We start from the raw sequence: 24,497 nt of genomic DNA, 5'->3' as shown, positions 1-24,497 counted from the left end.
AGTTGTATGTAAGTGTGGTTAAAATCGAATGTAAAATGTAACTTCTATCGTGTTCACAAGGTAAAAATAATTTTTTCTGGCTCTTGCAGGGGTAAATCAGGGGCCGTCACTATGATTGGATCTGATGGATTCATCATGGAATCCAAAATCTATTGTTGCTAAAGATATTTTGCAAGTTTGTATCAAATCAAATTATAAATGAAGTCTCTATATGACTGCAAAAGCCAAGATAGCAAATTTTGGCCCTTTAAGGGGCCATAACTCTGGAAACTATGATTGAATCTGGCCATTTTTCGAAAGGAACCGAGATATTATGCCAATACAAGTTGTGTGCAAGTTTGATTAAAACTGATTGCAAAATGTGGTCTCTATCGTGTTCACAAGCCAAAAATAGCTAATTTTGGCCATTTAAGGGGCCATAACTCTAGAATCCATGACGGGATCTGGCCAGTTTTCGAAAGGAGCCGAGATATTATGCCAATACAAATTGTGTGCAAGTTTGATTAAAATTGATTGCAAAATGTGTTCTCTATCGTGTTCACAAGCCAAAACTAGCAAAGTTTGGCCCTTTAAGGGGCCAAAACTAACTTTGGAACTCATGAAGGGGTCTGGCCAGGTTTCGAAAGATACTGAGATATTATGCAAATACAAGTTGTGTGCAAGTTTGATTAAAGTTGATTGCAAAATGTGGTCTCTGTCGTGTTCACAAGCTAAAATAGCAAATTTTGGCCCTTTAAGGGGCCATACCGCTGGAACCCATGATGGGATCTGGCCAGTTTTCGAAAGAAACCGAGATATTAAGCCAATACAAGTTGTGTGTAAGTCTGAATAAACTTGATTGTAAAATGTGGTCTCTATCGTGTTCACAAGCCGAAAACAGCAAATTATGACCCTTTAAGGGGCCATAACTCTGGAACCCATGAAGGGATCTGACCCATTTTCGAAAGGAACCGAGATATTATACCAATACAAGATGTGTGCAAGTTTGATCAAAATTGCTTGCAAAATGTGGTCTCTATTGTGTTCACAAGAAATTGTGGACGGACGACGGACGGACGGACGGCGATCAAAAAAGCTCAACTTGTCACTATGTGACAGGTGAGCTAAAGACGGAAGTAACATATATGGCTATTTACAATATAATATCCTTTTAATCGAATACAAAATAATTCAATAACAGCATATTTTTGGTTGATATAGATACTGGACTACCAGACATGTCAAACTAATCAATTTTTCAAGTAATTATGGAAACTTTCTATTACAATCAGACTGGTAACAAGAGGGCCATGATGGCCCTATATCGCTCACCTGAGTTTAGTCGCTTGCTTAAACAAATGTCTTTGCTTAAGCTTCATTAACAAAAACTAGGTGAGTAGGTCATGGTAAAGATTATTCAAGATAACTACCGAAATCTGTTTAAAAATTAAACTGGTGGTCCAAATTTCTTTGCTGTAGCTTCAAAAACAAGAAAGTAGGTCAATAGTTCAGGGTTAAGAATATTAAAGATGAGAATTGAAATCAGTGTCAAAAGTTATAAACGTGGTCCAAATTTCTATGTTGTACTTCAAAAACAAGAAAGTAGGTCAGTAGGTCATGATTAAGACAATTCAAGATGAATATTGAAATCTGTATCAAACATTATGCTTATGGTCCAAATTTCTTTGCCACTGCTTCAAAAACAAATAAGTCTATGTAAAACAAGGGACCACCCGGGCGTGGCCTATATTGACCCCAGGGTCATGATTTGAACAATCTTGGTAGAGAACTACTAGAGCATAACACATACTAAATACCTAAGCTCTAGGCCTTATGGTTTAAGACAAGATTATTTTTAAACGTTTTTCACTGTACAAGTCTATTTAAACTATGTGCCCCCTGGGGCGGGGCCATATTTGACCTCAGGGGGATAATTTGAACAATCTTGGTAGAGTACCACTAGATGATGCTACATACTAAATATCAAAGCCATAGGCCCTGTGGTTTTGGATAAGAATTTTTTCCCTCTATAAGTCTATATAAACCATGTGACCCCCTTGGACGGGGCCATATTTGATCCTAGGGGGATAATTTGAACAATCTTGGTAGAGGACCACTAGATGATGCTACATACCAAACATCAAAGTCCTAGGCCCTGTGGTTTTGGACAAGAAGATTTTCAGAGTTGCTCCCTATTTAAGTCTATACAAACTATGTGACCCTCCAGGGCGGGGCCATATTTGACCCTACGGCGATATTTTGAATAATCTTGGTAGAGGACAATTACATGATGCTACATACCAAATATCAAAGCCCTAGGCCATGTGGTTTTGGACAAGAAGATTTTCAAAGTTTTTCCCTATGTAAGACTATATAAACCATGTGACCCCCGGGGCGTGGCCATATTTGACACCAGGGGGATAATTTGAACAATGTTGGTAGAGGACCACTATGTGATGCTACATACCAAACATCAAAGTCCTAGGCTCTGTGGTTTTGGACAAGAAGATTTTCAGAGTTGTTCCCTATATTAGTCTATATAAACCACGTGACCCCAGGGCTGGGCCATATTTGACCCTAGGCAGATAATTTGAACAAACTTGGTAGAGGGCAATTACATGATGCTACATACCAAATATCAAAGCCCTAGGCCATGTGGTTTTGGACAAGAAGATTTTCATTTTTTCCCCTATATAAGTCTATTTAAACCATGTGAGCCCCGCGGCGGGGCCATATTTGACCCCAGGGGGATAATTTGAACAATCTTGGTAGAGGACCATTAGATGATGCCACATACCAAATATCAAAGCCCTAGGCCATGTGGTTTTGGAGAGGAAGATTTTCAAATGTTTTCCCTATATGTCTATATAAACCATGTGACCCCCGGGGCGGAGCCATATTTGACCCCAGGGGGATAATTTGAACAATCTTGGTAGAGCCTCACTAGATGATGCTACATACCAAATATAAAAGCCCTATGGCCTGTGGTTTTGGACAAGAAGATTTTTAAAGTTTTTCCTTTCGGTTGCCATGGCAACCAGAGTTTTATATGGAATTCAATAATTATTCTTTGATCAATCTTGGTACAGGACCACTAGATGATGCTACATACGAAATATCAAAGCCCTAGGACCTGTGGTTTTGGACAAGAAAATTGTCAAAGTTTTCCCTATATAAGTCAATGTAAATAAAATCTGAAAAGTAGATCCCTCGGAAGCACCGAGAACAGGGCAAACAGTGAAAATTGCAGACTCGGTTTGATTGAGTCTGTTCATGAGCAGTAATGGAAAATGCAACACTGCCCACGAAACCTAGCACCGGCTTAAGAAGTATTCAATCTTCAAATCTAAATGAGTTGAAATCAATGCTCCCGAAGGACCAGAAAATATAACAACACTGAGATGAAATCGGGGCGACTTTTTACGGCCGCCACACAGCACTTAACCATGTGACCCCCAGAGCGGGGCCTTATTTGATCCCCGGGGGATGATTTGAATAATCTTGGTAGAGGACTACTAGATGATGCTACATACCAAATACCAAGGCCCTAGGACCTGTGGTTTTGGACAAGAAGATTTTCAAAGTTTTCCCTATATAAGTCTATGTAAATAGAAAAAGTGGAAACTCCACAGGTCGCTCAACACAACAAAAACGAAAATGTTGCAGGCTCGGTTTGATTGAGCCTGTTCATGGACAGTAGTGGAAATGCATGCTACCGTCCACGCCAAACCATGTGACCCCCAGGGCGGTGCCATATTTGACCCTAGGGGGATAATTTGAATAATCTTGGTAGAGCCCCACTAGATGATGCTACATACCAAATACAAGAGGGCCATGATGGCCCTATATCGCTCACCTGAGTTTAGTTGCTTGCTTGAACACATTTCTTTGCTTAAGCTTCACTAACAAAAACTAGGTGAGTAGGTCATGGTAAAGATTATTCAAGATAACTACCGAAATCTTTTAAAAATTAAACTGGTGGTCCAAATTTCTTCAAGAACAAGAAAGTAGGTCAATAGTTCAGGATTAAGAATATTAAAGATGAGTATTGAAATCAGTATCAAAAGTTATAAACGTGGTCCAAATTTCTATGTTGTACTCCAAAAACAAGAAAGTAGGTCAGTAGGTCATGATTAAGACAATTCAAGATGAATATTGAAATCTGTATCAAACATTATGCTTGTGGTCCAAATTTCTTTGCCACTGCTGCAAAAAAAAAATAAGTCTATATAAAACAAGGGACCTATATTGACCCCAGGGTCATGATTTGAACAATCTTGGTAGAGAACCACTAGAGCATAACACATACTAAATACCTAAGCTCTGTGTCTTATGGTTTAAAACAAGATTTTTTTAAAGATTTTTCCCTGTACAAATCTATTTAAACCATGTGCCCCCTGGGGCGGGGCCATATTTGATCCTAGGGGGATAATTTTAACATCTTGGTAGAGTACCTCTAGATGATGCTACATACTAAATATCAAAGCCCTAGGCCCTGTGGTTTTGGATAAGAAGATTTTCAAAGTTTTTCCCTATGTAAGTCTATATAAACCATGTGACCCCCAGGGCGGGGCCATATTTGACCCTAGGGAGATAATTTGAACAAACTTCGTAGAGGACCACTAGATGATGCTACAAACCAAATATCAAAGCCCTAGGACCTTTGGTTTTGGACAAGAAGATTTTCAAAGTTTTTCCCATATAAGTCTATGTAAACCATCTGATCCCCAGGGCGGGGCCATATTTGACCCTGGGGGGATAATTTGAACAATCTTGGTAGAGGACCACTAGATGATGCTACATACCAAATATGAAACCCCTAGAACCTGTGGTTTTGGACAAGAATATTTTTTAAGTTTTTTATTTCGGTTGCCATGGAAACCAGAGTTCTGCATGGAGTTCAATTCTTTGAATAATTTTTAAAGAAGACCATCCAAGGAACATCCCTGTGAAGATTCATCAAAATTGGCCTGGTGGTTTAGACGGAGATGTTGTTTAAAGGAAAGTGTGGACGGACGACGGACGCCGGACGGTGAGCGATCACAATAGCTCACAATAGTTCACCCGAGCACTTTGTGCTCAGGCGAGCTAATAAAAGCCCTATGACCTGTGGTTTTGGACAAGAATATTTTTAAAGTTTTGCCTTTCGATTGCCATGGCAACCAGAGTTCTGTATGGAATTCAATTCTTTGAACAATTTTTAAAGAAGACCATCCCAGGAACATCCCTGTAAAGTTTCATCAAAATTGGCCTAGTGGTTTAGGAGGAGATGTTGTTTAAAGGAAAGTGTGGACGGACGGACGCCGGACGGTGAGCTAATAAGAAAATGGGCTTTCAGCTGCCCGTGAAAGCTATACATAGTTCTAAATAATGGCAGGGGTGAATCATGCTACCAAACAGTTTCTTTGATTAATTTACTGAAACAATAGTCTTCTTTTGACCTTAGCCTTGATACAAATCACAAACAAAATCCACTAACAAGTCACAAGATACCAAACACGAAACTTTACTTTGCAAAACAGTTCTTATAAATGGTTAACTGCACAACTTTATTTGCAAATAAATAATAAAAGAGAGACAGAGACTATAATTTTACATTTAACCCTTTGATGTTTTGTCGTACCTTGTCGAGAATAATATCTAGAATGTCGGGAAGCCCTGCTGGCTTCTGAATGGCATTGTAATCATTTTGGAACTGTAACAAGAAGTCTCTGTCATAGTGCTTCTTTCCCTCGGGATTCAAGGGACTCCATTGCTCTGAAACGATAACAAATACATGTACTTAACTTGCGGGATTTCATTCAAACAACTGCTGTTTGATCAAAGATACGGAATGAAAATTAACAGTATTTGTTTTCCATCAAGACCAACACAGTCTCAAAAAGATAGCCATTGACAAGCTGCATAAAGAATTTCTTTCCTTTTTAAGCTCACACTCTAATTAGATATCTCTACTTAAAAAAATTCAACCATAATTTCGACTTAGAACTTGTCAAGCTGATGCAACAAGAGACTGCTTATACCATTTTTTAACTCGTTTTCCAAAAGATCTGCAGCAAGTAAAAATATTCCAAGCCTACATTCTATTAAGTTATTTCCAGAGTACATGACCACCAAGAATATTTTGCTGGATTTCATTTTCCCAAAATATGCTGAAAATTGAACTTGTTTATTTTTTGTCAGCCACAGACCCAAATGGCATTAAAATTGTCTTAATGTATATCAGAAACTGTTCTAAACATGTCAATACCTTCTGAATACTTGTATCTAAGTCCCATACTCATTGTCTCTTTCTCTTCATCATCTACAATTTCACCTTCCTCCAGTTTGTCATTTTCATCTTCAATTTTGATTTCCACCTTGGGTATATTTTCATCTGTAGGTGTAGGTGATGGTGTTTCTGACTCTGTGGTTTTCTCTGCGACTGGTTCTTCAGGCACTGCTGGTTTGGGGGTTTCTTCGACTGGTTCTGGGACACTGGGTGTGGCCTCTGGCTGTTCAGGTTCAACCGGCTAAAAATAAAAAAATGAAGAATAAGTTACTGTAAAATCATTTATTTTTCTAGCATGAAATTTCCTGATTTTGGAAAAATATGGCTATTTCATGTGGATATCAATTCATGGATTTCGAGTTTTGAACAAAACAAGAGGGCCAAGATGGCCCCAGGTCGCTCACCTGAGTAACATACCATAACAGTGTAAACATGTTTTACCTAGTGCTTTCATGGAGACAAATATTCTAACCATTTTTCATTAAGATTGGACCAAAAAACGTGGCCTCTTGAGTGTAAATAAGCATTTTCTTTGATTTGACCTAGTGACCTAGTTTTTTATCACACATGACCCAGATTCGAACTTATCCAAAATTTCATGAAAACAAACATTCTGACAAACTTCCGGGAAGATTGGAACAAAACAGTGGCCTCTGGATTGTTTACAAGCTTTTCCTTTGATTTGTCCTAGTTACATAGTTTTTGACCCCATGTAACCAAGATTTAAAATAATCTAAGACTTCATAATAACAAACATTCTGACCAAGTTTCATGAAGATAGGGTCATAAATCTGGTCTCAAGAGTGTTAAAAAGCTTTTCCTTTGATTTGACCGGGTGACCTAGTTTTTGATCCCATATGATCCAGTTTCAAACTCAACCTAGAAATCATCAAGATAAACATTCTGACCAAGTTTCATGAAGATAGGGTCATAAATGTGGCCTCTAGGTTGTAAACAAGCTTTTCCTTTGATTTGACGGGATGACCTAGTTTTAAACCTGACATGACCCAGTTTCGATCCAGGCCTAGAGATCATCAAGATTCTGTGCAAGTTTGTATCAAATCAAAGCATAAATGAAACCTCTATATGGCTGAAAGGGCCAAAATAGAAAATTTTGACCCTTTCTGGGGCAGTTACTCTAAAACCCATGATGGAATCTAGCCAGTTTTCGAAAGGAATGGAGATTTTATTGTGACTTAAGTTGTGTGTAAGTGTGGTTAAAATTAAATATAAAATGTCACTTCAATCGTGTTCACAAGGTAAAAATTAACAAATCTTTCAGGGGTAAATCAGGGGTCGTAACTCCGGAATCTATGATTGGATCTGACAGATTCATCATGGAATCTAAGATTTATTGTTGTTGAAGATATTTTGCAAGTTTGTATCAAATCAAACCATAAATGAATTCTCCATATGGCTGCAAAAGACAAAATAGCAAATTTTGGCTCTTTAAGGGGCCATAACTCTAGAACCCATGATGGGATCTGGCCAGTTTTCAAAAGGAACCGAGATATTATGCCAATACAAGTTGTGTGCAAGTTTGATTAAAGTTGATTGCAAAATGTGGTCTCTATCGTGTTCACAAGCCAAAAACAGCAAATTTTGGCCCTTTAAGGGGCCATAACTCTAGAACTCATAAATGGGATCTGGCCAGTGTTCGAAAGGAACCGAGATATTATGCCAACACAAGTTGTGTGCAAGTTTGATTAAAGTTCATTGCAAAATGTGGCCTCTATCGCGTTCACAAGCCAAAAATAGCAAATTTTGGCCATTTAAGGGGCTATAACTCTGGAACCCATGATGGGATCTGACCAGTTTTCAAAAAGAACCGAGACATTATACCAATACAAGTTGTGTGCAAGTTTGATTAAAGTTGATTGCAAAATGTGGTCTCTATCGTGTTCACAAGCCAAAAATAGCAAATTTTGTCCCTTTAAGGGGCCATAACTCTGGAACCCATGTAGGGATCTGGCCAATTTTCGAAAAGATCCGAGATATTATGCCAATACAAGTTGTGTGCAAGTTTGATTAAAGTTGATTGCAAAATGTGGTCTCTATCCTGTTCACAAGCCAAAATTAGCAAAGTTTGGTCCTTTAAGGGGCCATAACTCTGGAACCTATGATGGGATCTTGCCAGTTTTCGAAAGGAACCGAGATATTACGCAAATACAAGTTGTGTGGAAGTTTGTTTCAAAATTGATTGCAACATGTGGTCTCTTTCGTGTTCACAATAAATTGTGGTCGGACGGACGGACGACGGACGATCACAAAAGCTCACTACGTGACAGTTGAGCTAATAAAATAACAGCGTAACAGATTTATAATAATAATATTGATCATTATGATAAATACAAATCCCTTCTATCTTTAAGAAACAATAAATATCTCTAAGAATAAATGCTTAGTTTCACCAAACTGAATTCATTGACATAGTAACGTAATATGAATGTCCTTGAATAAAAGTGAAATAGTTCATACAACTGCAAAGTTAATCTAGAGTTGCTACAATGTATACTTTTAATTAACATATTGGAAACAAAGTAAAACACTTTTCAGTAGAAAGTAATTGGGAGTTATTATGCGTTTTATTCGACCTGGCAGGGCGGAGTTAATCCCCTACTTATGCAAACAATGGTAATCTCAAACAACGAGCAAAAAGATAGGTAGATCAATATAATTGTTTAAAATTCAATGCTACATTGGTTACAATGTAAGGTAGATGGCCACTGAATAAGAAATCAGGTTGCCGAATATATTACATACCCTACACAATAATGCAGTGGACCGTCGCGAAAGCCCGCCCCGCAGGTCGATTTAAACGCACAATAGTGGTCAATAACATATTGTATGTTAACAGATGTTTTCACCGAAAGAGAGTTTAGCATCATTTTAAGCATTTTTTTCAGTCATATAAACGAAGGTGTCTACTTGTAACAGTGCGCAAAATGCCAAACTATATAATGCTGCCTCACTGTAATAACACGCTGTAGACACATGACATGATACCTACCCAGTCACATTATACTGAACTACCCTCTTAATGCTGAGCACCAAGCGAGGAAGCTAATAGTACCATTTTTCATGCCCATGACATGACGCCATGGAGCGAACCAGACCTACTCCGCTCTAAGACTAAGCTACCGAGGTGGTCCAGAATTGACTACTAACCTAATAATTGGTAAGTAAGGGGAAGTTACTGTACCACTACCTTAATAGATGAGTAAAGCAAGAGCTGTCGAAGGGCAGCAAAGCACGACTATTCAACAGACTTGCCACTAAAGAAAGTTAAATGAATACATAAGTAAAAAGGGGCATTATTTTGTAAAATTGCAAAACAGAGTTATCGAACATGTGCACTGCAAGTAAGTTCGTTACAGTGAAGTTTCAATTCATTCCCACAACTGGTTACTGAAAAATCAGCTTACATACAAAAAACTTAATCAAATTGAGACCCCGGGCGAGTGCAATACCTCTACCTATATTTTGAATAGTTAAGCTAAACATGACATTTAAGGGGATATAACTTCACCAAAATGCAGGTCAACCCAAAATGCCAATAATATGTAAAACAAGCCATAATACTAAACATTCATACGAAGTTTTGTTTCCATCCAACAGGTAATCTCAGAGAAGTCATCCAAACAAACTTAAGTGACAGACGGACAGACAGCCATACTGTCGGGCATCACAATAGAATATATCTCACAACATATGGGAAGACATAATGATTTATTCCAAACGATTGGTATAGCTTAATCACTGAGAGTTCAGACGCCTAGATCTTAGCGATGGGCAAAGGAATTTTTGTTGACATTTATATTGAGTTATTTTGTAACCTGTCCATAACAATTGTATATTGCTTCCTTTGATTTCAAGAAAGTGTTCTTTCATTTTGTTACCTTAGTCTTAGTTTTGTGGTTTATATATAACGATAGCTTATCACCTTTTTAAACGTCACATACAGAGGGAGTCTGTACACCCAAGCCAAAATGACTTTCTCTATGGAATTGCATTCTTTAAACTCAACGTCTTTTCTAAATGTACCGCTTTTGATGGTTACATTGTAGTCGCTCTTGTGTTCTGAAAAGCAATTAAATACATTATAGAACAGCAAGCTCCAATTAAAAAAATAATTATGCTCAAACTAATAAAATTGTTAGAAAACTATTATTCGTTCAATAAGGTTTAACAAAGATCATGGTTCCCAAGATTAAAACGTTGTCAGCGCTTGATTGGTCTATTATATGCATGGAAAGCAGGAAAATTTTCATACGGTAGTATTCTACACAATATATGCAAGTGAAATGTTTTCTTTAGAGAAATAAATAAATAAAATTAAGGCCACATAGCTGCTTTCTAGCTCCTGATGGTAAAGGAAAGCCACCCGAGCTTCTTTAAACATTGTTTCAGGAATGGGTGGACCCCTGGGTAGAACCACCGTCCGTACAGAAGTCAGCTACATTGCTCCCTCACATGAAGAATCCTGCACCCAGCAACAGCAGTTGAGTGGTGAGTAATTTAAAGTATCATGTGAGGAAGCCATCCAGCTGGCTTACGGAAAGTCGGTGGTTCTACCCAGGTGTCCGCTCGTAATGAAAAAATGCACGAAAGGGCACCTGGGGTCTTCCTCCGCCATTAAAGCTGGAAAGTCGTCATATGACCTATCATGTGTCGGTGCGACGTTAAATCCAACAAAAAAGTAATTTTAAGTCAATAACTTCTCATTACTCTATAGACCTTTTTACCCAAACTACGGTAACTATGCAAATTCCACGGATGTTTTGATTTTAACGCGCATGCGCTCTTTACGTGTGGCAAAAAAAACTCTCAACGATAAGAAAACCTACACAAAATCATCATTTTATTACGAATTGTTTTGCCACTATAATGTTGATTTCAGTCAAGTAATTTATTATACAGTATGCTTTGATTAAACACATATATGTTTTAATCATATCTTACCTGAAAAGCCTGCTTTATTCATATTTTCGTCAGAAAAGAACAAGCATTTCCAGTCCATTTCCACACATCATACTAATATAAAACTTTTTCCTTACATTTAAAAATGTCATATTTTTTCATTATATCTATTTTCCTACAACTTCAAATAGTTGTTGTATATATTTTTCTCCGACCTGAATGATATCTACATAATTCGGGGGTCGCGGCTCCATGTCATTGAGGTTGCTGTTTTAAGTGATCTACCGGAAATCGTTACGTAACTATTATGCAAATGACATGATATAACATAGGACATCGTGGTAATAAAGATCCTTTCAGGGGTGTCCCCTAATTAGAGCGGATCATAAAATTTACTGAAGCATATAAGATGGCTTTGATGTGATGTACTTTAATGCATCCGGTAATCAATGCCATAATATAAGAACGCACTCGGATTAATATATCACGTGGTGGAGCCGTTTTGTGAATAAAAAAAACATTTAACGAGGTACCTAGTATTTTAAGTTCTATAAGAATATATTTTGGAACTTTAATGGACATTTTCATTTAAAACTATAAAAGTGTAGTTACAAAAAATCTAAATTCGTAAGATATGAATCAAATCCAGGACTATAACTACACACTGAAGTAAAACACCTAATATAAATCTCTAATTATTTTATTTCTTATGTTTACATGCTAGATCATTTTCATATCGAAAATGTATCGAGAGCAGAAGTCATTATGCGTAATTTAGTAGAATAATTATGATAAACTTGAATTCCGCAAAAAATATAACAGATAAAGAATGTAAATGTGGAACACCCCTCCCCGCTACACGCACCCTCTCTATTAAATCTGACCGCGTCCGAACCAATTCGATAGTGTCATATAAAAACTTTCAATCTCGAAGAATCAATAGAAATGAAAAATAACAGTTTTAAAATTATTATTATTATATTTATGATTTTTATTTATTCATTGTATTTTTTTCTTTGAATTCGGAATGAATTGATCAGTATGATTGGATAAAAAATCAAAGGCTGAACTTTGCTATTTTCAACTGCGACATTTAATTATGATTTAAGTATCATGTAAACTTATTGCGAAAGGTTGTAGTTATGTGACATCATGTTAGGAAATAGAACAAAAACTTTATTAATCCATGGAAAATACCATTTTTTTGTTTTTCTTAACCTGAATTTGTCGAGAACAACCTTGCTGAAAAAATGTTTATTAATCAAAGATCATAAAAGATAATGCGCATTAGTTAAAAAATATCAGCTGTGGGTTTGCAAAGATCTACATATATTTTCCTGTGTCTTTCAGTGGATATTTAGAATAAAACAAACTCATTATTGATCGAATATATTGAAATAAGGTATAACTGTAACGTGATTTATATTGTGCAGTCATGTCTTTTTGCCCTACGTAGAGTGCGCATGCGCGAAAATTGTTTCCCGTTGCGAAGGAATTAGTACGGAGTAAAAAGGTCTATATGGCTGAAAGGGCCAAAACAGAAACTTTTGCCCCATTCAGGGGCAGTAACTCTAGAACCAAGTATGGAATTTAGCCGGTTTTCAAAAGAGATCTTATTGTGACTTAGGTTGCTTGTAAGTGCGGTTAAAATCAAATATAAAATGTCACTTCTTTTGTGTTCACAAGGTAAAAATTAACAAATTTTGGCTCTTTCAATGTCACTTAGGGACCGCAACTCCGGAACCTATGATTGGATGCTGAAGATATTTTGCAAGTTTGTATCAAATCAAACCATAAATGAAGTCTCCATATGGCTGCAAAAGACAAAATAGCAATTTTTGGCCCTTTAAGGGGAACTGATTGCAAAATGTGTTCTCTGTTGTGTTCACAAGCACAAAACAGCAAGTTCTAGAACTCATGATAAGATCTGGCCAGTTTTCGAAAGGAACCGAGATATTATGCCAATACAACTTGTGTGCAAGTTTGATTGAAGTTGATGCAAAATGTGGTCTCTATCGTGTTCACAAGCCAAAAGTAGCATATTTTAAGGGGCCATAACTCTGGAACCAATTACGAGATCTGGCCAGTTTTCAAAAGGATCTGTGATATTATGCCAATACAACTTGTGTGCAAGTTTTTAATTAAAGTTGCTGGCAAAATGTGGTCTCTATCGTGTCCACAAGCCAAAACTAGCAAATAACTCTGGAACCCATGACGGGATCTGGCTAGTTTTTGACAGGAACCGATATATTATGCCAATACAAGTTTTATTAAAATTAATTGCAAAATGTGGTCTCTAAGTGGTCTTCCAAGAAATTGTGGACGGACGACGGACGGACTACGTGTTTCATAAGAATATTTATGTTGATCATATAAAACATGTACAATGACAAATCAAGCAATGAACAGTTAAATCTTATGGTATCAATATCACTGCCGTAAACGAGATAAGACGCGTCGTGTTTTGGAGTCGGACAAGATCACCAAACATACACTGTAAAGGACACACATAGGCGGTTACTTCCAAACGAGCTGAAGCGTCAAAAACTAATATCGTAATTTTCTCATGAAAAGGGGAAACACCTAGAAAAACACATTCAAATTACCGTTGATTTTATCTTTAACCGGTGTTTCAATTGTTTTTGGCTTTCTCTCCGGTCCATTTTGCCGCTTATAAGTCATACTCTTGCTGAATACAATAGCTACTTTGTGGATCTCTCTTGCGGCAAAACCGAATTGAATTATATTGAGTATTGATGAAGAAAATGCTTTAAAATGTAAATGTAAATAATTTATTTTTCAACAGAAGCACATATTTCAAGCATGCAATATATCTCGAAATGTCTTTAGTTCTGTTGTCCAAAATGTTAGCTGCAAGATTTCAATGTACATGCACCAGTGGCAAATTCATACCATTATAATACAATTATACAATGTTGTGTTTCGGAGATCATAGATTCGATAGAAGAAACCGGGTGACAACACTAAGCATGCTTGTCTAAAGCGTCTTGAAGCTTGACTGTCCGTAAAGATGCCACTTAACAGGTCAAGCATTTCATAAAAAGACACGAGGCAAGGGAAATTGTTCTGCATCTTTGAAGGGATATTTTATTATAGATACAACTTAAATGCACTGACCTCCAGAATGTACGACAACAACAAAAAATGAAAATTTTTAGTTATCAGAAAATTACTGCTATTCTGATTAGGAAGGCTTTAAAATAATTTACTTACATATTATATATTATATAATCACATGAGAATTAATTGTTTTCCTTTGTTTTCATTTCAAAGTTAAAAAGCGTTTGTAAAGGGTACTGTAGATGATAAAGTTTTCGTAAAGTACGTATTCCTCCGTGGTGTACTGGTAAATAATGCTGGAGAGATTTTACTGCTGTGGCTGTACGGGATCGATTCCCGTCTATGGTATGATTTTTTCTTGATTTCGCATTTCTTTAGATAGTTCAGAAACAAAGCAGATGCCTTTATGTCAATAATGTGACGAAACTTCAATTTTAAAGAAAGATTATTTTTAGCAAAAATCTGGAGTTCAGTCCTTTTAACAACTATCTGAACACTGTAACTTTATGATTGTTTGCTTTGAAGTGAATCTGATTCAATAAGATACTTAACAAAAGTTAAACACTATTGGGGTGAACACACACAATAGTTTAGTATTGCTAAAACACAAATCGCATCTGTGTCCATTTTCGAAAATTATGAACAAGATAAGCCATAAATAATTTTGACAATTTAATTTTGTGTCTATCCTATTACAACACGATTGTAAGACTTCATTGTCGAGATTACAAAGTAACCTTTTAACTCTTTTTAAAGATATGTATACTGACCATATTTTATGTAAATCAGGTGGATCATTAACTATTTTTTCGATGGTTTCATTAAGTGACCACGTTTTTCCGCAAGTGACTCATTTACAAATTTTGTCTTTTATTTTAAACTGACAAACATTCCAACTTATCGAAACTAAGTGTCACAAAGAATGAAACGGTGGCCTCTTGAAGGCTTTTTCTATCATTGGACCTAATGACCTACTTTCTGAACATCGATAATCCAGTTTCAAGCTTATCTTACATTTCATTGACATCAATATCCTGACAAAGTTTAATGAATATCAGGTAAAAGAAGTGGCCTGATTTTGACCTGATGTAACCAAATTCTAAACTTGACCAAGATTTCATAGTAAAAAACATTCTTACAAAGATTTATGAAGAGCTTGAAGAAACGGTGGCCACCTTTATGTGTTAACAAGGTTTTACTATGATTCGACTTAGTACCCTAGTTTAAAAACAGAAGTAATCCAATTTTGAACATAACCTATAAGTTTTAGAGTAAAACATACTGACAAAGATTCATGAAGATCAAGTAGACAATGTGGCATCTAAAGTGTTTGCAATGGTTTTTGTATGATTTGACCTAGTAACCTAGATTTTGATGTCAAATAAGGAAGTTTAAAGCTTGTCCCAGTTTCACAGAGAGAAATAATCTAACAAGTTTCATAAGAAAGAGATAGAAAATGTGACTTGTTAACCAGGTTTTCCAATTGACAAATTCCCGCTCGATTTAATTGAGATTAACTGTCTGACCAAGTTTCATTAAGACTCTTGACGACGGACGATGGACACACAGGTGTATCACAATAGCTAAAATTGAACCTTTGGTTAAAGTAATATAATAAGGTAATAATAACTCTCTTCGGCTATGTTTGTTTAATCATATCATGTTATTTGTTCGCATTTCCTGATTCGCAATCAGAACAGGACAGGGCAGTTAAATTGAGCACTTAAACAATTAGTATGGACGTGTTGGGAGAAATGAGTACACTGTAGATGACGGAAACTAAGATAAAATATCAACAGAAAGTAAAAACAACATGTTTCCTTGGGGCTAGGGATACGATCTGACTATTTTTGCAGAAGATTACCCAAATGGAAGGATTTTATGAAACAATTTCGAGAAAGATAATTTTGGACATCTTTATACTTATAATCCAGCATATGACAGCCATTGTATTTAGTAATCCGGACAGTCGTGGCAGAGGTTTATTTGAAGCACATTAAAACACTTACTTCATAAATATTACTGCAGTGGGATGTTGGCAGGTTAGCTGTTAAGTGTATCAGCTATATATCTTCAGAAGTTTCTTTCAGAAAAGAAGCAAAATCGTTTTAAGAAATAAATCCATGAGTACTGACTGGAAACTTAATGCGCGAACAGACATTCAATGAAAAAGATAATGAATAGCTTTATCGTTTTTGCATGCGACTCGTAGCAAAGTTACATGTTACAATTTACCAAGGATGTGAGGGGAATAGGGGGAACAATAAAAAGTCCTTGTAAAGACGATTTTAACATGTTTATTTTCTTTTATGAAATATACTAAAAGTTTGCTGGTTTCCTACCATTGACATATTAATTGATTCAAAAGAAAACTTCTGAATGTCCTTTATCGTTCATCTCACCTAGGTCTTACCCCAAATAACCAAGTATCTAAATGGCCTAGATTGAATAGAGACAAACACTTTGACCATGTTTTATGTAAATCAGACAGGTAGACCATTAACCGATGGTTTCATTGTTTGACCTAGCGACATTTTAGACCTCAGGTACTCCACTTTTGAATTTTAGGCATCTTGTATGTCAATAATTTTTTTTATACTCTATGGTGCTTCATACTGTTCTGCAACTATATTGATAAACAGGGTGTTACAATAATTTGTAAAGTATGGAATTTTCTTGTTTTTTCCAGAATCTTTTTTATTCTTGGTAATACATGAATGCGAGATATAGTATTGAATGCTATACTTTTTTTCTTGAGATGTTTTAGCCATATTTTACAAATTATTTTGTATATAAAACTTCGTAATTTAAATTTTGGGTGCAGTAATCATACAAGCAAATATCTAAATATCGTTTGATATTAATAACTTGATAATACCAGGATATGGTTCGTCAGCTAGGTGATCTAATGTACTTGTTCTTGCCAAGCATTATAACATTTCTGAAACAAGAGCTCGTAGAACACGAAATGCCCCCTTGTTATTTATTTATTTATTTGGGTTTTACGGCGCACCAACACAGTATAGGTTATATGGCACCAAACAGGACTACAAATTTTAGTTCATATCTCATTTACATCGAAATAAAAACATGAGATATTGAATGAAAATTTGGAAAATGTCCCCCTTGATGCATTCAGTAATTGCACAAGTGGCAGAAATTATTTGGTCACTGTGCACCAGACGTTTGACGTACTCACCTCAAATCAATAATGATGGGTCATTTACCAATCATAAGTAAAATCAGTATCAAATGTGATTTTAGACCAAAGCAATCTCTAGTTATTTAGCAAAAAAAATCTACTGTTCTCGGTCAATGTAATCTTGACCTCAAAGCTACTGACCTCAAAATCAAAAGGGGTCATAAACAGATCATGATCAACCTCCCTATCAACTTTCATGATCCGAAACATTATTGATCCTAGGTCCAAGCGTTCTCAAGTTATCCACTGTTTCAAGTCACTGTGTCATTGACCTTTACCCTACCGATCTCAAAATCAATAACGGTAATCTGCTGGTTATAATCAATCTCCTTATTAAGTTTCGTGATCCTAGGTCCAAGTGTTCTTAAGTTATCGTCTAGAAATGGTTTAACTGTTTCGGGTCACTGTGACCTTGATCTTTAATCTACTGATCTAAAAATCAATAGGAGCTATCTGCTAGTCATGGTCAACCTTCCAATCAACATTATTAATCCTAGGCCCAAGCGGTCTAAAGTTATTTAACGGAAACTGTTTAACTGCTTCAGGTCACTGTATCCTTGACCTTTAACTTACTGACCTCAAAATCAGTAGGGGTCATTTGCTGGTCATGATCAACCTTTCCATTCAGTTTCGTGATCCTAGGCCCACGTGTTCTTAAGTTATCGTCCGGAAACGGTTTAATTATTCCGGGTCACTTTGAACTTGACCTTTGACGTACCAACTTTAAAATTAAAAGGGGTCATCTGCTGGTCATGGCCAACTTCAATATCAACTTTCATGATCCTAGGCTTAAGGATTATTAAGTTATCACCTGGAAACCGATTGGCCTACGGACCAACCAACCAACCGACATACCGAGTTACAGAGCTATGACCTTTGACCCCTCAGTGTGACATTGACCTTGAAGCCAGCAATCCGAAACATGCTCTCTGCACTTTGATGAATATTTGTTCCAAGTTTCCTAAAATCCTTTAAGCTGTTCAAGAGTTACAGAGCGGACACGAAACAAACTTAACAGGAAATTCTTACCCTGTCTTATTTAATGCGCATGTCACGTCATGTCACGTAAATGTGGTGTAAATGAAACATACCAGAAAATCTTAAATCATCTGTTTTTTGGCAAATTTAAAATTTGATGTGTCCTAATTTTGTAGATCTTGTCATACATGTCAAACGATAGGCAAACCTAATAAAAAATAGCCAAGGTACATCTTCAGTCAATACCGGCTCTGGATGAACCTTTCAGTAGAATTACAGTGGACTGTGTTTGTCCGTTGCCTCAGACTTAACCAGGGAACAAGCATCTTTTTAGCAATAATGTGCTCTTCAACAAGATTTCCTGAAGCTATTCATTTAAGAAATATTAAAGTCTTATACATTGTTAAGACCTTAACTAATGGTTTCGTATTTGTTGGTCTCCCAAAATATTTACAGTCCGACCAATGTTCTAATTCTATATGTCAAATATATTTTTACATGTATTACATAGTTTAGGCATAAAACAATATAAATCTCCAGCCTATCATCCAGAAAGTCAAGGTGCCTTCATCAAACATTAAAAAAATATGTTAAGAACATATTATTTTGATAACTAAGAAGGACTGAGATATTTCTATTTGCAGTCAGAGATTCTGTGCAAGAATTACTTGGCCTCAGTCCATTTGAATTAGTGTTTAGTCACACTGTCCTTGGACCTTTAAAATTACCAAAAGATAAATTTCTTTCAGAAGATAGCATTTTTTCAAATTTGTAACAGTATGTTTCTGACTTCAGAACTACCATAATGAGACGACGTGTCATGTGCGCAAGTTTTGGCACCTTTACCTATCCCTGGTAAACCTTTATAAGCTAGATATCATAGTCCTTATACACGGCCTGTAAACACTGACTTCCTCTTTCTGTTGAAGATGAGTTGAAAAAGGAGCCAATGACACTTCTGAGGCGGCGCTAAAGACCGGTACTATACGGAAAATGTAAAAAAGAGGGTTAGTTTGATTTTTAACTTTCTGTAAAAATTTGTTTTTAAAAATCGGACAATGTAGTTCAACTAAGAAATGGTTATATTTGTTATGTATACAGATCATTTTGCAGTGCAAAAGCATTTCTTGATATAAGGTCTTTTGAAAATTTAATAATAATAACCGGTTCAAACCGAAAGTGGACATCGATATTTTTCGCCATAATTTACATATATTAGAGATTTCAAAGTCATCGTTATATCTTGTGGACAAAAACGTTTTCTTACTGTTAGATTTATGTGATTTTTGACAGTTTTCATCCGTTTATGTGTGGTTTATTTTACCAAGAGGAGGAGCACATTTTATTTCGGAGTGTTAATGTAAGGAGAATTTCCCATTGGACAAGTTTTCGCGACCAACGAAGTTTGGAATTAGACTGAGTTGTGTAACCTATGTGGCAATCAATATGATAACAAACTTGGAAGTACTCTTTCATTTTCAATACTGATTTTGTCGTTTGTTTAGTTAAGTTTTTAAACTTAATTTGTTAGAAGTCTTATACATGGACTTGTAAATAGCCTAGTTTTAATAAGGTATTACTCATACAATGGCTAAAGTTATTATCCACAAGTTCTAAAGATAACAATCAAATTGAAAAGGTCATGTGTTCAAGATATTTATACCTCATTTAAATCGAAAGGATATAGTTTTGTCTTTGTCCTTGTCCGTATGTCTGTCGTTCTGTAGTCATTATTATGCTTACAAAATTCATATTGAGTTTATATTAAAATTTTATTCATCGTTTGTATAAACTCATAGTTACTATCCTGTTACAACTCATTAAAATTAGTGTTAAGTTGTTTAATGAGTTGGTATTCACTGCAAAAAGACATCACGGAAATTCCTGAGCTATTATAAAATTGCAGTTTGCTTTGTATTAATTCATGGGCAATACCTGCTGTGTTAAAGCGTAGATTCTGATTAGAGAAGCTGGATGTATTATTCATTTAATACTTATAGTTGTACATAATATGTGCTGGTGGTATTGCTACAAGAAGAGAAACTCTCGAATTAATCATCACGCCTGACATTTCTCAAAGAAATTTAACAAACATTAAAGCATTGAAAAAAGTTTCTAACTCTTATTTTAGCAATTCAGGACTTTGTAAGTATATTTAAGTGCAGCCATGTTTCTCATTGTTGTGTTCAGTGACCATATTCCCCAGCGACCAAGAGCTGTCACTATTGGTGACAAATGCCCCAGAAGCATGCCCAAGAATGTTAAAGTTGTATGCATAAAAAATCACACATCATTTCGTGACCTTGATGTTGACCTAAGAGGCCCGGGTCATAACCCCCTTCTCAATATGGTTAACATTTGTGTCAAATTATTTTCAAATCCCTTGAAACATGGTAGAGTTATGGACCGGACAAGAAACACCTGTGACTTCTAAGTGTGACTTTGACCTTGGAGCTAGGGATCTGGGTATTGTGCATGACACCTCATTTCATTATAGAAAACATTTATTCAAAGTAATTTTAAAATTCCTCCATCAATAACAGAGTTATGGACCGGACAAGAAACAGACAGTCTTAACATTTAACCTTTAAGTTTGACCTTGACCTAAGAGCTAGGGGTCTGGATCTTGCGCATGACACGTTTTCTCATTGTGAGAAAAGTTTAGGCCAAGTAATTTCAAAATCCATTGATGAATGGCAGAGTTATGGACCGGACACGAAACAGACCCTGTTAGCCTTTGACTTCTAAGTGTGACATTGTCCTTGTAGCTAGAGGTCTGGAGCGCGTTTCATCAAAGTTCCTAGGACAAAATTTCATCTTAAGTCCTACATTTTGCCCAAAATGCGTTTCATCAAAATTCCTAAAGTTTTTCCTAAGTGCAAAAATAGTCCTAACTTAGGAGTGCTCATGGGTTATCCTAAGTGCAAATCATATCCTAAGTCTGATGCATTGTTGGATGTTAAGTACATCTACACAATAATTACTTGTAATTAGGGCTTTTTTAATTGTCTTCTTCTAATAAAAATGGAATACTATTTAGAGCTTCAGCTTTGTCAGAAATGCTTTAAAAGATGGCGCCTCCAAATTTATCATTTTTCTTATAATCTTGGAAGAACAGCGAAGCAGTAATACACCGTGCGTTAGTGTAGCTACTAGCATTTAGGAGTGACCTGTCGCTTTTATTACTAGATTTGAAAGGTTACTGGAATAAACCACTTCAGTAAAGGGATACCCTACCTTTTTATAACTTATTTCTATAATAAATATTTAAATTACTGCCTCTTCGAGATGGAGACGCAGTGGTGCAGTGGTAAGCGTGACGGCTCTAGAATCTAACTTTTGTGAGTTCGAATTCCAACGGAGATCAATATTTTTTTTATTTTTTTTTTCATTTTATGTTTTGGTAACATACATTTAAAATGATAATAATGTTAAAGATGTATTTGAATTGCATTACTTGTATCATTTTGCTATTTTCGCATATAACATAGGTTTTTCAAATATCCTTTTGTTTGTGAATTATTCAACATGGTTGACATAGCTCTTTGACAGTTCGGTCATTCGACTAGCTGATGACACTTACTCGGAGGGAACCGACACCGCCAGCGAGTGTAAGGATGCTCCATTGGGTGCGTGTGTTTGAAATGTATTGAAATTGTATGAATGGAATGAAAAATGAAATTGAAATGATAAAATAAAATGAAATAAAAAACATGAAAAATATAAATAAAACAAATTCAATCATAAAACAAATCGCCCTGTGTGAGATTTGAACCCACAGCCTCTTAATCGCAAAAGTTGAATCACTAGTAAGATCCCTCAATTCTACCAACTGAGCTATCAATGCGAATTCGATCTACTGAGTATTCAAAATTTATTTATAGTTTTAAATAAGTCAAATATCTTGCAAACCCTTATTTAATAAATGGAACAGTCTGGAAAATCCAAATCTAAAAATACAAGGCAGTCTGAAAGACAGCTAAATCCCCGCCACTGCTATGGATAGTGAAAGGGGTAAACCTTTGATTTTAGCTGTGACCTTGACCTTGAACCGACAAGGCTGACTCATGGGTTCTGCACATCGTCTTGATGAGGTGATCATTTGACCCAAGTTTCATGAAAATCCTTCAAGGGGTTTAGTAGATATGGACCGGACATGATTTTATTACGGACGGAAGGACGCAGACCATTCCTATAATCCCTCCGCCATGGCGGGGGATTAAAAAGCGACAGGTCACTCCTAATGCCGGTGCCTGGAAAATCGATACAGAGAGTAACTGTCCAGGGAGATAAATCTGCCATAAACAACTCTGCCTAGTCACGAATAAGTGCAACGCCAACGGCAGCAATAATTTCCGAGTAGAGCTACTTATTATTATTATATAAAGCTAGTCTAAATTGCCAGAAAAAACCAAGTTTCCCAATCATAGTATAATCTACGTAGAATCTAGATCTACATTTATTGGTAAACTAAAAGTATGTCACCTCAAAATCAGCCATATATTTTTTACATATATTTGGGTTAGAGCTATAATCTTAACACTGGATGTTGATTTCAACGGGGTCCCATGATTTTACTTCCTTCGGAAGAGTAACTCCTAAGTCGGTATTTTGTCTTAGGAACTTTTGTTGAAACGCACTTATGAAAATCTTAAGAAGATCCTAGGAGCGGTCCTACAATAAAAATCCTAGGAACTTTGATGAAACGCTCTCCTGGCTCTTGCGCACATGACACGTCGTCTCATTATGGTAAACATTTATGCCAAGTTACTTGAAAATCCCTTCATGGATGGCAGAGTTATTGACCGGACACGAAACAGACCATGATAACCTTTAGTTTATACTAATTTGTTTTAGCTCGATTGTGATGAAAGCTTCAAGCTTATTTGAACCACTCTCAAGTCCGCTTCCTGGAAAAACCAGTACTAGTGTCATATGAGAGGTCATGGTCGTGACCCCAGTGGGGCTCGAACTCACGACCCCTGGATTGAGCGGCCGACACCATATCCACTAGACCACCGCTCCCCTTCTTATGATAACCTTTGACCGCTAAGTGTGACCTTGATCTTGGAGCTAGGGGTCTGGGTCTTGCGCATGACACGTCGTCTCATTATGATGAACACTTATGCTAACTTATTTTGAAATCCCTTTATGGACGGAAGAGTTACAGGCTGGACAAGACTGTTTGTCTCTATAAAATCTAAGTTAAATTCAAAATTGGATTAAATGAGCTCAGAAACAAGACTAGGTCACTAGGTCAGATCAAAGAAAGACCTTGTTAACACTCTAGAGGACTAATTTTTGATTGACCTTCTTAAAACTTTGTCAAAATGTATGTCTTTACAAAATATTGGTCAAAAACAAAACCTAGTTATTGAAACTAGGTCACTTGGTCAGATTATAGAAAAACATTGTTCACACTTTAGAGGCCATCTTTAATTCTTGAATTAAGAAGATCAAATCGAAAATATGATGTTTAGAAAGTAAACAAGACTTCAAGTAATCCAGTGATACATTTGACCTAGATTTGATAAAGTCAAACATTCTGGCAAAATATTTTATGAAGGTCTACAGAGTGTTAACAAGGCTTTCCTATGATTTGACTTAGTGTCCTAGAGTAACCCAATTTTGAATCTCTCCTAGATTTTACAAAGAAAAAACATCCAAATGTTCATCAAGATGAAATAAAAAATGTGGACTCAATAGTGTTTACAAGAATTTCTTATAAATTTAACTTGTGACCTAGCTTTTGAGACCAGATGACCCCGTAACGAATACCTCCATATTAAGTTTAGGGTAATGTTCGGACCAAGTTTCATTAAGATTTGGCTAAAATTGTGACATCTAGTGTTAACAGTTAAATTGTTGACGACACATGACGACCTTGTATATGACTCATTTCGGAACACAAAACTATGCATGTGGTCCAAATTTGAAGCCTGTACCTTCAAAAATGTGAAGGTAGGTCACTAGGTCAATCTCAAGGTCAAATTTATTTTGGAATACAAACCTAAGCTAGTGGTCTTAATTTGAAGGCTGAAGCTACAGAAATGTGAAAGTAAGTCA

General features: G+C 36.2%; 1 protein-coding gene across 2 annotated transcripts in view; it reads right to left on the bottom strand.

The window, feature by feature from the left end:
* The window catches only part of LOC128548550 (uncharacterized), a 351,915-nt gene that overhangs the window by 18,151 nt on the left and 309,267 nt on the right, over window positions 1-24,497 (bottom strand). For both annotated transcript variants that reach the window (XM_053523737.1, XM_053523738.1), the window contains exons 21-23: window positions 10,194-10,330; window positions 6,230-6,491; window positions 5,603-5,736 (exon numbers count right to left, since the gene is read on the bottom strand). In XM_053523737.1, coding sequence (XP_053379712.1) covers window positions 5,603-5,736; window positions 6,230-6,491; window positions 10,194-10,330 — 533 coding nt within the window. The remainder of the gene's footprint in view (window positions 1-5,602; window positions 5,737-6,229; window positions 6,492-10,193; window positions 10,331-24,497) is intronic.

This window comes from Mercenaria mercenaria, chromosome 14, assembly GCF_021730395.1.
Source record: "Mercenaria mercenaria strain notata chromosome 14, MADL_Memer_1, whole genome shotgun sequence".
Taxonomy (NCBI): Eukaryota; Metazoa; Mollusca; class Bivalvia; order Venerida; family Veneridae; genus Mercenaria; species Mercenaria mercenaria.
Note: the sequence above shows the minus strand (reverse complement) of the source record. Positions and strands in the feature narration are given on the sequence as shown.